The 14824-nt window shown below is 34.4% G+C and overlaps 1 protein-coding gene across 1 annotated transcript; it reads left to right on the top strand.

Moving 5' to 3' along the window:
* The first annotated feature begins 6045 nt into the window (after positions 1–6045).
* Positions 6046–6741, top strand: LOC131620082 (uncharacterized). Its single transcript, XM_058891103.1, has one exon. The coding sequence runs from the start codon at positions 6046–6048 to the stop codon at positions 6739–6741; it is 696 nt and encodes a 231-aa protein (XP_058747086.1).
* The last annotated feature ends 8083 nt before the right edge of the window (positions 6742–14824 follow it).

Genomic DNA, 14824 nt, shown 5'->3' with positions numbered 1-14824 from the left:
AAAGATAAAGCATAGCATGATCTGAGACATTGGGAGGTAGCACGTTTAAAATCAAGTCATTGTTCTCTTGCAACTAGTCACTATTAGCTATAAGTGTATCAATTCTTGAGTATATAGGGTTTGTGCTTTGTTTATTGAACCATGTAAAGAAGTCTCCTTTACTCTCCATCTCACTCAAATTGGTTGTATTCATCATGTTTACATAATCCTCATACTCTGCTTCAGTTACCATCTTTCTCCCAACTCTATTTTGAGTCTTAGCTACATTATTAAAATCCCCAGTGGCACACCAAGCACCTTGTTTCCTAGCATGAATCTTAACCAAACCTCTCCATAAGGTCTTCCTTTGATTGAGCTGATTCAAAGCATAGATACCAGTCAGCCAGAATTTGAAGTTCCCTATTTTGTCATACACCCCACAATGTATGTATTGATTGCTACTTATAAATCTGAGGTCCACTTTATTGCTGTCCCATTGAATCCATATTCGGCCATTATTGTGTTTGTCATAATTATCCATGTAATCCCTATTCATATGGAATTTTTCTCTAACTCTTTCTGCATTTGGCTGCTTGACCCTAGTCTCAACAAGAACAGCTATCTCTGGTTGGAGTTCATGGAGACGGGAGCTAATCTCCCTTAACTTCCCAACCTTATTCAACCCCCTCACATTCCAAGCTACTAACATGGTCCATTATCAATAACACCTAGAGGGTCACTCAAAACCCCTAGTGCCTCATATCACTAATACAGTTTAAAACAGTTTGTGGCTCAGTTTGTTTACCTTTATCTCTTATAGCTTCCCTTACCCTGATCCAACTCTCAGCCAGGACCTCCTCTTGGTTATTGCCACTGATCATGTCCTGTTTAGGTGTTTGAGTCGTCTCATGGGTGATTTCATTTGTTTGCTGAATGACTGCTTCTGGTTGCTTTTGAGGGATCTCTATCTGCTTCTTTTTCTGCTGCCACACTTTGACTCTTGGTGGCTCTCCACATATATGTCCCACTTGTTGGCATTTTTCACAGAATTTTGGTCTCCACTCATATTCAATGGTTTCTTCATTCCCCCCTCCCCCCATGTGTATCCTTGATAGTTATTTCATCAGGTAACTTCTGCGTGATGTCCACCTCCACAAGGATTCTAGCGTACGAAACCCGTAGCTTGTGTGTAGTACATTCGTCAGTCACCATAGGAACTCCAATCGCACTACCAATTTTGTTTAGACTGGAGGCTCCCCAAAGCTGCAAAGGTAGCTTTGGAAATTTGACCCAAATGGGGATAGTTCTGAGTAGATCTTTCTTCAGGTTGAAGTCAGGGTGCCACTCCTTTAGCAACACGGGCATTCCACGAATCGAATACGGTCCCTACATAAGCACTGCATCCTTTTCATCATTTGTCCTGAATCTCAAGAGGAAATAGCCATCATCGTGGTAGTATAGGTTTGAAAGTTCAATGAAATTCCACGATTTCTGCATGAAATTCTTCATTGCGTGCATACTAATCTCTTCTCCCAGCACATATAGATTCAGAGCATTCTCCCAGAAGTTTAGTTCAGATTCCATATCGCCATCGCTGATCTCGATTTCAATTTCCCCATTTGTCACTGCAAGTGCGACAAACTTCATAGCTCTCCCTTTCGCCGGATTCCGATTCTCACTAATCACATCAAGCCTTAGCTTGCGAGGTTCTTTCTTCTCATCCTCCACAATTCCACCAATTTTTAGGGTTTCAGTCACCGATTTAAGCATCGGTTCCGCCTCATTCTCAGATTTCGCAACACTACTTGTGGATCCTTTTTCTCTTCCCGAAGTCTCAGAGTTCACCACCGGAGATGAAAGGTTTGTCGGAGACGAGTGCACCGTAGCTTTTGGACACCCTCGAGACCGTTTCGCCATTTTCACTGGAGCTCAAATTCAATTATAAAATTAAAAAATATATAATTAATTTACAACCATTCATAGTGCAAATTCTCCAAAACGCAAAAAGTATATTAACTTAAAAATGACTTATATACTTTGATACATATTATTATCATAGAATATTATTTTTATTTTACTTGTAATTATTCTTTATTATAAAAATTCTCGAAAAAATTTAATATATATTTTCAATCGATCATATTTATTATAAAAATAATTTTTAACATAAATAAAATTCAATTAAAAAAATATTTTCATAGAACATTATTTCTATTTTACTTGTAATTATTCTTTATTATAAAAATTATCGAAGAAATATTTATGAATCTGCATGATATAATAATTTATGGAACCTGGAGTTTCTTACTTATGCGCCTTCGTGCTCGTTCAAGTTCAAATTCTAGTGTTGGATATATAGCTGGAGAGGAACCTCAAGGAAAATTGATTGTTGCATGAGATGAAAATGAATAACATTAAGTAAAACAAAGCAAAAATACATATAGTCCACATTGTTTTTTTAACAAGTAATTTCAGTGTATATAAACCAAAACCTCATATGAATTAATGTTTTAAAAACAGGCAGAGAGAAAATGGGCCGCAAGCCCAATATACTTCTAACAAGTAATTTCAGTGTATATAAACCAAAACCTCATATGAATTAATGTTTTAAAAACAGGCAGAGAGAAAATGGGCCGCAAGCCCAATATACTTCACATGTAAACTGCCACATAATTTAATGTCATATTTTTGTCTCAAAAATCCGCACTGGTATACAAATTAGTGTAGCATTATTTAAATAATATGAATTACATGAATTTGTAAATAACAAAAATATTTGAAGAATTGAGTATTAATCAATAAATTTACAAATTATACTACATCAAAAGAATAAGTAAAATAAGGAGGCAAACAACTTTTGATATGTAAAAAGTGAAGCGGAAAACCTGCAAGGAAATAAAATAATGTTAGGATGAATAAATAATAGAAGAGGTAATATTATGAAATTGAAACGGAAATTAAATTTACATATTTAAATAATGTATACCTTTTAAATGTTTTGATATCATATATATAATTTGTTTAGATATTTATAAATATTGAATGATAAATATAATTGTATAAAGAATAATGATATTCATGGATTTGCATGGGTTAAAATAATTTTGTATGATGAATTTGAACTCAAATGCATATTTAAAGCAATATTTATTAATATTTTTTATTGAATTTAACTGATCGTGTCCCGTTACAAATTTTAAAATGTTATTTGATAATTTTAATAATAATAGTAAGAATGGTTTAATACATGATAAAAATAATTTTTAAATATGATTGTATAAAAAATAATGATATTCATGCGTCTCTGCATAGGTTAAAATAATTTTGTATGGTGAATTTGTATTCAAATGCACATTGAAATCAATATTTATCAATGTTCTTTCTTGAACTTAACTGGTCATGTCCCGCCACAAATTTTTAAATCTTATTTGATATTTTTTATAATAATAATAAGAATGATTTAATACATGATAGAATATTGAAATCATGAAAATCATTAATCTCTTTTTTTATATGCTAATTTTTTAGAATAATATATCCACATTTAATTTGCATTGAATTCACATTTAATTCAAATCAAAGTGTAAGAACATTTAAATTCAAATATCGGAATGTTGTGTATTTAATTTACACATAGAGTCTGTTTGGTAAAAATAGCGGTTGACTGATAAGCTAGCTGATAGCTTATAGTTTATGACTGATGGCTGATGACTGATGACTTATACCTTATAGCGGATGGTTGAGACTGATAGCTTATAAGCTCATTGAAGTGTTTGGTAAAAGTAGTTGTTCAATTAACTTATAAATGTAAAATGACATAAAAGATATTTAATATATGAGGAGGGTTATATTTACTCCAGAGTATGTTATTATAACTTACTCCAAATCTAGACCATTGATTACTCCAAATCTAGACCATTGATTCTTTTCAATCTAGTGGTTAAAAATAATAAGTAATTAAATGTGGAGAGAGAAAACTATTACTTATTATTTTTAACCATTAGATTGAGAAGAATTAATGGTCTAGATTTGGAGTAAGTTATAATAACTTACTCCTAGAGTAAATATAACCCTCCTCTTAATATATAGTTATTTTATTTTAAATTAAAATAAATTATAAAGGTTAAAAATGAATTTTAATTAAAATAATAAGGATACAAAAGGAAGAAAATATAATAAGCTATAAGACATAAGCTAAAACGCTATTTGAAATAGCGTCTGGAAAATAAGCTATAAGCTAGTAAAATAAGATATAAGTTCGTGATGAAAAGACCGTTACCAAACGGGTCTAAATTATCATATGAGCTTATAAGACATAAGACATAAGCTATAAGCTCGAAAACATATCTTACCAAACAGAGCCATAAAATAGTACAACGAATATGTGAAAATTGAACATATATTTTTTTTATTATTAATTTTATTGGTACCAAATATGAATTATTTAAAAATTACATTTCAAAGAATTGAAATATAATGAACATTGATTTCAATCAATTTTAAGTAACATTGATTTCAATCAATTTTATTTATTTATAATTGGTTTTGAAAATAAAATTCCACATTTAAATTATTATAGTTTGGGGTTTTTATTTTTCAACCACAAATTTTACTTTTGATTATTAATTTTAGAGATTTTTGTATTTACTTTTTTATATAAAATATTTTAATTTTAGGATACTACATTTATTTGTCCAATGACAATGCATTGTGTAAAATTGTTGAAAATTACAAATAACTATTTTAAAAGAAAAATTACGTAATGCTACTTATGATGTGTTAATTCACATTAATTCACATGACATATAATTAAATAATTTATATCTTTCACATATACTGCATATAAAGAGTAACCAAGTTTAAGTATAGAAGTAGATTGCTCTGCTAGGGTTTATAGGGAATATATAACCGTCATCACCGGTGATAAATCTCAATTTCTCCATACTGTAATACATTAAATCTCAAATTAGAAGAAACACATTATATTTGAGTGACAGAAATAGGGTCTGGTGAGTATAGTATTTACCCAACAAAAGCTTCTATTACAAATGTGATTGCTGGAAGAAGATTAGAAATGGCTGAAGATGAAGCAAGATTGTTGGGAGAAGATTAGAAATGACCCTTGCAACTAAAGATAACACAAGATAGAGTCCCTCAAAATATAAATTTAGATACAATATAATGTTGCAACATATACCAAAAGAAGCAACTAATTAAAACTGTGAAAACACTCAGAATGTCATATTTCTTGAGAATAGAAACGAACCCAATTAGAGAGTTGATGAATATCAAGGAAAAACTCCTTAAATTTAAGGAACAGGTTGAAGAGTTTCTCCGGTTAAAAAAGAAAAACAGATTAATATTTACAATAAATTTAAGAAATGATAATAATAGGGAGAATGGTGGGGATGGCAGTAGGGAGGTGGTTAGACAGGGGGTTGATGTTCCGGACCATAGCTTTGTTAAATCGGTGGTGGGTTGCTCCCTAACTCTCAAGGAGGACGTTTTGTCACATAGAGGTGTTAAAAAGATAAGGTGGAAGAGTATTGATGGGGTGGGAGGTGCAGGTAATGAGTATAAGGGGAAAAATGTAATAAGGTGTAAAAAGGGAAAGAGTTGTGTTCTTGGTAGTAAGAGGGACAAAACATCTAAGGCAACCCTTGTTAATAAAAAAGGATCGCTTTGGAAGCATGATTTCTAGAAAGTGGATGATAATGATAGTGGGAGAATGTCGGCGTGTTATGGAAATCAAAAGGAGGAGTCCGATATCCGAAGAAACAATGGAAGACAATGGGATTTCTTGGAAAATGATGTTCCGGGAAAACTTTGGTCGGCTATTGTTGCTTTAGGGGTGGTGGATGCAGAAGGAAGAGACAAGCTTATTAGTAGAATAGAGAACTTGGAAAAAGAAGGAGGGATAGGTGGAAGGGTTAGGAAGGAGATTAAATCGGTGTCTCAATGATAATAGGATCTTTGAACATTAGAGGGGGAGTGAATGCACTCAAAAGGAGAAGAATCTCTTCTTTGATTAATAAAGGAAAAGCGGATATTTTTTTGGTTCAAGAAATGAAGGTCACTAGTATGAATGATGATATAGCGCATAGTTTTTGGAGATGTCCAGATTTGGGTTACTCTTTTGCTAATTCTTTGGGAAGATCGAGGGGTTTGCTCACTTTGTGGAATAAGGATAATGTGGAAGTGTTGAATAGCATCAAAGGAGAAGGTTTTTTGGGGGTTAAAGTGCGGTGGAAGAATAATTTATATTTCGTGGTTAATATTTACTCCTCTTGTGATTTGGGAAAAAAGAAAACTTTGTGGAACGACTTACTTGTCACGATGGAAAGATTCAAAGACGGTGAATGGGTTATGGGTGGAGATTTCAATGCCATAAAAAATGTAAGAGAAAGAAAAGGGAGGGCGGTTATGTATAACAATAGGGAGGCGGTTTTATTTGCGGACTTCATAAACAAATCTTCTTTGGTGGACATTCCTTGCAAAGGGAAGAAATTTTCTTGGTTTAGTGGAGACGGCAAGTCAAGGAGTAGGATAGACCGTTTTCTTTTATCTAACAATGTTGTTAACAAGTGGGAGATAATCCGTCAATTCATTGGAGATCGGGATATTTCGGATCATTGTCCTATTTGGTTGTTGTCGGATAAATCTAATTGGGGTCCTAAACCGTTTAGATTTAACAATGAGTGGTTCTCTAGCGAGTCTTTTATTCCGTTCATGGAGAAAGAGTGGAAAAGTTTGAAGGTTTGAGGTAGAGGAGATTTTGTGTTAAAAGAAAAGCTTAAACTTTTTAAAGAGAGGCTCAAATGGTGGAATAAGGAGGTTTTCAGGAAGTTTGATTTGGAGGTGGAGGAAGGGGTTCGGGATATTAATATGGCCAATGAGAAATTGGAGTCGGAAGATAACGCTTTTTTCAATGAGAATTTAGAAAAGAGAAGGGAAGCGTGTTGTAGATTTTGGAAGAATTTGAGCATTAAAGAGAATATGCTTCTCCAAAAATCTAAGTTAAAGTGGATTCAAGAGGGAGATTCGAATAGTGGTTTTTTTCATAAGGTGATGAATGAAAGAAGAAGACGTAATCATATTGGGCCGATTTTCACATCGGACGGAGTGGTTGAAACAGTGGAAGAGGTGAAAGAAGGGGTTTTTAATCATTTTGGGAATAAATTTTTTGAATCGGAAGAGGTTAGACCGGTGTTAGATGGCGTTTCTTTTAATGCCATTTGTGAAGAGGAAGCGGCGGGGCTTGAAAAACCGTTTCTTGAAAGCGAGATTAAAGAGGCGATATGGGATTGTGGCGGGGATAAAAGTCCGGGGCCGGATGGGTATTCTTTTCTCTTTTTAAAGAGATGTTGGCACGTTATTAAACAAGACTTTATTAATTATTTCAACCACTTTTTTGAGGGAAGTTCTATTTCTAAGGCGGTTTCTTCCTCCTTCTTGACTTTGATTCCCAAGTCTAAAAATCCTTTGAGTTTGGATGATTATAGGCCGATTTGTTTAGTGGGGTGTATGTACAAAGCGGTGACTAAACTTTTGGTAGGGAGATTGAAAGGAGTGCTCAATTCTATCATTTCGCCTTGTCAAAATGCTTTTGTTCCCAGGAGACAATTATTGGATGGTGTGCTTGTGGCTAATGAGGTGGTTGACTACGCTAGAAAAGAAGGGAAAAGTTGTATTCTTTTTAAAGTTGACTTTGAGAAAGCTTATGATAAAGTGAGTTGGAGTTTCCTTAGGTACATGCTTAAAAGGATGGGGTTTGGAGCGAAATGGATGAAATGGATGGAACTAATGGTGTTCAATAGTAGTATGTTGGTGCTTGTCAATGGGAGTCCTACAGAAGAGTTTATTGTTAAAAGAGGATTGAGACAAGGAGATCCTCTTTCTCCTTTGCTTTTTGTGATAGCGGCGGAAGGGTTTACGGGTCTTATTAGAAAATCCATAGAAGTGGGGGAATTAAAAATTTTTGACATTAAGGGTTCTTGTAAAGTGGACATTCTCCAATTTGCAGATGACACTTTAATTGCGGGTGAAGGCAATTGGAAACAAGTTCGGGCGATTAAAGTGGTGCTTCGGGCCTTTGAAATAGTGTCCGGTCTTGGTATTAACTTCCACAAAAGTAAATTAATTGGGATTAATACTAATAATTATTTCTTGGATGCGGTTTCTTTCTTTCTTCCTTGCAAAAAGGAAGAGAGCAATTTTTATTTTCTTGGTATTCCGATAGGTTTCAATCCAAGGAAGGAAGCTTCTTGGCACCCTTTAGTATCAAAGATGAAGAATCGTTTGGAAGGTTGGAAGAATCGATTTTTGAATTTGGGAGGAAGAATTACCCTTTTGAAGTCCGTGCTTAGTTCTTTAGCCATTTTTCCCATGTCTTTCTTCAAAATGCCGAGAAGTGTGGTTAAGAATATGACTTCTATTCAAAATAAGTTTCTTTGGGGGGGGTATGGAGGAAAAAAGAAGAATTCATTGGGTTAAATGGGATGATGTTACTTTACCGTTTGAGAAAGGAGGTCTAGGTGTGAAGAATATTTCTTTTTTTAATTTAGCCCTTTTTAACAAATGGAGATGGAGGATTCTTGAAGGGCACAATTCTTTATGGTACAATATTTTGAAGTCTCGTTATGGGGATCTTTCGTCGGTTATTTTGGATGCCAGAAAGGAGTTTAAAGTCTCTTCCTCTTGTTCTATTTGGTGGAAAGATATTTTAAAGATAGGTTCTTTTTCATCTTCTTCATCTTTTTCTTCTTCTTCTTTTTATTTTGATCCCATAAAAGCTAATACTAAGTTCTCCGTTCATAATGGCTATAATACTCCGTTTTGGGAATCTTCTTGGTTGGAGGATATTCCCTTGAAAGATGTTTTTCCGGATTTATTTGAAGCTTCTTTTTTGAAGGGTGTATCGGTGGCGGGGATGGGAGGTTGGAGGGATGATATCTGGCGTTGGGGAGATTTAGGCTTGAAAGAGGGTTGGTTGAGGGAAAATGGCTTTGGTAATTTTTTTGAAGACTTGAAGGACCGGTTGGATGTTTTTGAGGGGTGGAAGGAAGGGAAGGATTTGGTTGCTTGGAGGGGAAATGCGGATTCGACTTTTTCGGTGTCTTCTTGTTATAATTTTTATAATCACATTAGAATTCCTTTTGGACCACCTAACAAGAATGATGTAGCGTTTGGCTTTCTTTGGAAATTGGATGTTCCGTACAAAATAAAGGCATTTGGATGGAGACTTTTCCGGAATAGGCTTCCCACAAAAGAGCTTTTGTTGATTAGAGGTATTTCTTTATCTTTTGAAGATTTAAATTGTTTTATGTGTGGGAATGGTGTGGAGAACATGAAGCATTTATTTTTTAGTTGCACGGTGGTTGCGAAGGTTTGGAGGGGGGTTGCTTTGTGGGTTGGCAAAGGGGATATCAGTGAGGAAGATGGGATGGGAAATTTTTTGAGTTGGCACCGGTATTTCCGTTTAAAAGGGGTGAAAGAGAGGAAGTTAGGTGTGGTGTGGCTCGCCACTACTTGGACCATTTGGTTGCTAAGGAATGGAGTGAGCTTCCGGAAGGACAAGTGGAGCGTTGATGACACCGTTTGGAATATTAAGATGCTTGTTTGGAAGTGGACTTTTTGTGAGAAAATTACTCATTCCAAATTTTTTTTTTACGAGTTTTCTAAAGACCCGTTGCTTTTCCTCTAGTAATTTTATTTGGTTTGTAATTTTCTTTTTGTTGGGTTATTCCCGTGTCCTCTTGTAAACGGTTCAGAGAATTCTTTGTTCTCTCTTCAATATATCTTTCTTATTGAAAAAAAAAACAAAGACTGAGATTATAGTAAAGTACCTTGATGTTTATGACCTTAAATTCATAATCATTTAGAAACATATATTATTTATGTCAAGTAACTGTAAAGGCTATTGAATAAAAAAAACATATTTAACCACAGGAATGTTCCAGCACAAGGCTCTATATCACAAAAACAGTGGAATTGCTACATTTTTTTATGTTAAACAAATGAATTTGCATGCAAAGATGATTGGGAATTATGACATTATTCTCCAAATGAGAAATAGTTTTACTTGAGTTTAAGAACACTGCATCTAGATTGAATAAAGTAGCTTTTGTACTTTGAAATTCAAAATGAAAAAAATGAGAGAAATTGAGAGAAAAGTACTTCCATTAGAAGTATATAATAACAAGATAAAGAACAAAAGGAGCATTGATACACAAATAGTGGACTATGACAGAATTACCTGCAATATCAGCAATATTTACCAATGCAGCATGTCCAAAGACATCTATTTCGCCACCATAGCAGATATTCGATAACACCCCCCGGTATTTGACAAATTTTTTATGTAATATCATGAACTGCAGTACAAATTTAATTAATAACCTTGGGTGTAACCAATAGTTGAAGAAACACTAAATTACAAACAAAGTATGCATACACCAACTCCATTACAATTCATTAATCTCACATATAGCTTTTGAAAGAACCAAAATCAATTCTTTTTCACTATAGAACCAAACACACACTAAATATGTTATATTTTAATCAACTAACAACCTAATCAGTTTCAAATCACACTTGTTCTGTACTTTACCTAGCTCATATGCTAGTAACAAAAACTCAAACTCTAAGGTAATAAAGAGAACTAATTTAACTGTATGAATAAAGCAAAGTATGAAGTAAAACATTAGCACACACTTTTTCTTCAGAAGTAAAACTAATTTAACTGTAAGAATCGGCGAGTCTCAGTATTTTTTTAGAATGATCGATTAGAAGATTACGCGATTTCAAATCTCTGAATAATCTGATGTGAATGACAGTACTCCAGTGCAGATAATATCTTATACAAAAAACTCTGCAACAACACCAATTTTTTTAATTAAGTATTCAACAAAGTATATAACGGGAGGTAAGATTTAGTTACCTTTCTTGTGAAGGGATTATTTATAGCTGAACCATAGCGTTCTTCCTATTTAATGTACTTGTTAAGATCGCAATCAAGACACTAGAAATTAAGGCTCGCCATATTTGTATCCTTATTGCTCGTTACTTTCAATAAACTACACATTGGTTTAAACAAAATTGAGCTAAAAACTATATATATTATAAAAAAAAAGACCTGTATGATTCCATTAAATTACCCAACAATGTTTGGATGATTCAATTCTTTTAGAAAGGAGACCACTCTGATGATGCAGTACAGTAGAATATGATAACATCCCACCACCAATAACCTTGCCTCTGTCGGAGAAGCCTCACAAACCGTCCTGGACAATTAAGCATATGCAGCCGGCAAATAAATCATGAACAGAACTGGGCAGAACGTAACCTCCCATTCCATTGAACCGGGTTCAGCTCTGCAACTACCTGAGGTTATATGTGAAGAAACATCATTAGTCATATTACTGTGATTATGAGCATAAGAATGAAACAACAGTTTGAATTTAAGCATATTACTATGACGTGTCTATAAGAGATTTTAAGCATAAGAATGAAATAACAGTTTGAATTAATTTAAAATGCACATTCAAACACAGTTTAAATTTAGAAACATGACAAGAAATAAGAATGAAATAACATTATAGACACAAAGGTGTGCTGCCTTGCATGACCAGAGTCGTTATACTCAGATTTTGTAGACTGAGGTCTTACACACAACTGTCGCGGGCGAAAAATCGTTTTGTTCCTCTTTTTTGTGGGATGAGACACCTGATGCCTTATTTGGGCTCGAGTGCTCATAAAAATGATTTTTCTTTGTTTCGACCAAACTTTTTATTATTTCCAAAGGAGGAAAAGGAAAAAAGCTGCAATAACCTAAAAGTGGGGGGAGATCTTGGGTAAGAGGGTTGGTTATACGAAGGGAAGGTATTAGCACCCAACGTATCTGTAGTACTCTACAGGGTTCTTTATTGTTTTTTATTCTATGCTATGGTGAAGGTTCTGTTGTAAAATAGGTGGGACCTAAGGGGTTTGTTTGATTATGCTCGCAAAGATCATCGCGATCCTCTGCATACATATCCCTTAAAGGGAATCAGAGCATCTGTAGCTCGGGGTCTACGGGTGCTAAGGTTTGAATGGTTTTTTTTGTTTTGTTTTGCTCGCCAAGGATCGACCTTGTGCCTACGTATTCTCAAAGGGATGTTGAGAAAGTCAGAGCAATCGTAGTTCCCACTTATGCTAGTGGAAGCAAAGGAAAATAGACAAATGTCGTCTAAATGCTAGATGTATCTAATCTATATCATCACATACATCTGTTTGATTTTTGTTTGTTTAACCAGCCTTGTGGCAAAAACTTTCAATGAAGTCAGCCTTGTGACAAAAAGTTTTGATTAATCAGCCAGTATGGTGGCAAAACGGTTTGATTGATTAGCCAGCCTTGTGGCAAAAAGAAGTTTGATTGATTAGCCAGCCTTGTGGCAAAAAAGTTTGATTTTGATTGATTGATTGTTTGTGATGATATAGAAGAGATACTCCTAGCATAGAGATGAAAAATGTCTAATCTCCTAGGGTATTTGATTTGGATATTGGGGATGCTTATAAGAAGCCCGTGGGTCCTTGTACGAAGCCCAAGAGGAGGCTATCCGAGGGTCCTTGCATTGTAAGCCCAAGAGGAGGCTATGGGAGGGACAATCCAGGGTCCTTGCATTGTAAGCCCAAGAGGAGGCTATGGGAGGGACACTCGTTTGTACAAAGCTCAAGGGGAGGCATGGTATAGTTGGTTTGAGCTCTTAGAGCGATTTCACCGGGAAACCATACTCTATGTCCTAACCTAAACTAGGGAGATTCTTTGCACGAAGCCCAATAGGAGGCTATGGGGAACCTAGTGTTGTACTAAGTTGAACAAGTATATATAACACAATCACAAGTATGAACAAGTACGAACAAACATGAACAAGTACATGAACAAATATGAACAGTTATACATATATGACAAAGTGTGTGTATATAATGGAGTTTATGAAGGAAATATACATGTAAGCATGATCCATTTGTATACACAGAGGTTCGGGACTTATACTCGGGGAGAAGTCCACTTGAGTTTATTCAAAGCTATGTAAACAGGTATTTACAAAAGGGCTTGGGACTTATACCTACATGGAGGCCCATGGTATTTTTGGGAAGATTTAAAGAAACCTTCATTTTTGGTTTGTTATTCAAAGTTAAAAAAAACACATTGATTGAGATATGTACAAAAGGCGTACAATGAAATACCTAATTTCATGTACTGGAATGGGTATGTACAAAAGGGCTTGGGACTTATACCTACATGGAGGCCCGTGGTATATTTACAAAAACATGGTTGATTGTTTATTTACAGACGCGTTGTTTGAAAAACTGTTTGAAAGTTTTTTTGTTTTTGAAAGAGTTTTTTGTATAAAGAAAAACTTGTATAAAAGGAAAAAAAGGAGTGGGTCTTATACTCTCTAATATTCGAGAGGCCCCACTGTTTTGAAAATTAATTGATTAGTCAAAAGAATTTAATCAAAAAGAAGTGGTTTATCGTTTGAAAAAGAATCGCGATCGCTCGTTTTAAAACGATTTGAATTTGACAAAAGTCAACTTAATTAAGTTAAAACAAGTTTTAATACTTAATTAAGACCTAAGTGATTAGGGTTTGATCACAAAAATATTTACAAGTGATTAGGTTAACAAATAATGAAAAAAACAATATTTAAAGTATTTAAAAATACTTAAAAACATGTCATTTTAAACCTAATTAAAACATATTAAATAAATCTTTTTTTTGTGATTTTTTTTTTAATGTTGTCAAAATAGGTATATTAAATAAGAAGTGTGTAAAAAATGAATAAAAAATGAGTTAATTTGATTGGTTAAATAATTAGATAAAGTTTGTTAAAAAATGAAGAAAAAAGGTGATAAAAATTGGTTTTGTCTCCCAAAGGGTTTGAACCCACGCCCTAGTGCTTACCAACCAAAACACTAACCAGCTGAGCTGCGTGTGCAGCTTGTTTATGATACGCTTTCAACTCATTATATTTTAAAACAAATATTTGAATTCTTTGAACGAAAATCTGGCGCCAAGAACACACCATAACTGAAATTCAAAAATCTTCAAAACTGTGTTGTTTGGATCGATCAAAGGGTCTATCTCACTCGGTTTTTCACAAGGAACATGATGGTGATCTCAGAATTCATTTATTTTCACTCTAAGGGGGTCAATTTTGTGATGAACACGAAGAACCCTAAAACTGAAATTCAATGTGAAATCGTGCATGATCATGATATGATGCAATTGATTGAGGGTTAATGATCAGTGATAGTGCAGAAACAAGATGGTAAACCAGTTTTTCATTTATGATGCATGTATGTTAGAGTTTGAAGTTCATGTTACTTACCTTCAAAAACGGCCAATCTGGAAATTGATTTCTGCAAAAGAGAAGTTCCAGTTGTTGTTTGATGATCTGAACAGCTTTAGTGGACCTTATGGAACATGTTTGAATGCTTGGAATGGATTGAATTCACCTGAGTATATCCATGGAACCCGATCTGCAGTTACTTTGAAGTGAGGATCGAATTTGATGATGGAGGTGTTTCAGGTCATGGATGATGATTGGTATAGCTCATATATGATATATGGAATGTGTTTGGATGATTAACTTGGACAGATATGGGCTGGTGTGAATTTTGGCATGATAAGGCTCTCTTTATGCAAACATGGTGGTTGAAGAGTGATTCTGAGATTTAGGTGTTTTTGGGGTGTGTGGATGGATCAAACACATCACATTTGATGTTTATGAGATGTTAGAATCCTCACTTTGGTCAGAACTTCAAAGGTTTAGAGGTTGAGAATTTCACCTCTTTGAAACTT

The sequence above is a fragment of the Vicia villosa genome, linkage group LG7, assembly GCF_029867415.1.
Source record: "Vicia villosa cultivar HV-30 ecotype Madison, WI linkage group LG7, Vvil1.0, whole genome shotgun sequence".
Taxonomy (NCBI): Eukaryota; Viridiplantae; Streptophyta; class Magnoliopsida; order Fabales; family Fabaceae; genus Vicia; species Vicia villosa.
The sequence above is the reverse complement of the archived record's forward strand: the minus strand, read 5'-3'. Positions and strand labels throughout refer to the sequence as shown.

What these genes read in the sequence shown, in the direction of transcription:
- LOC131620082 (XM_058891103.1), top strand. Translation starts at nt 6,046, where the DNA reads ATGAAGGTCACTAGTATGAATGATGATATAGCGCATAGTTTTTGGAGA.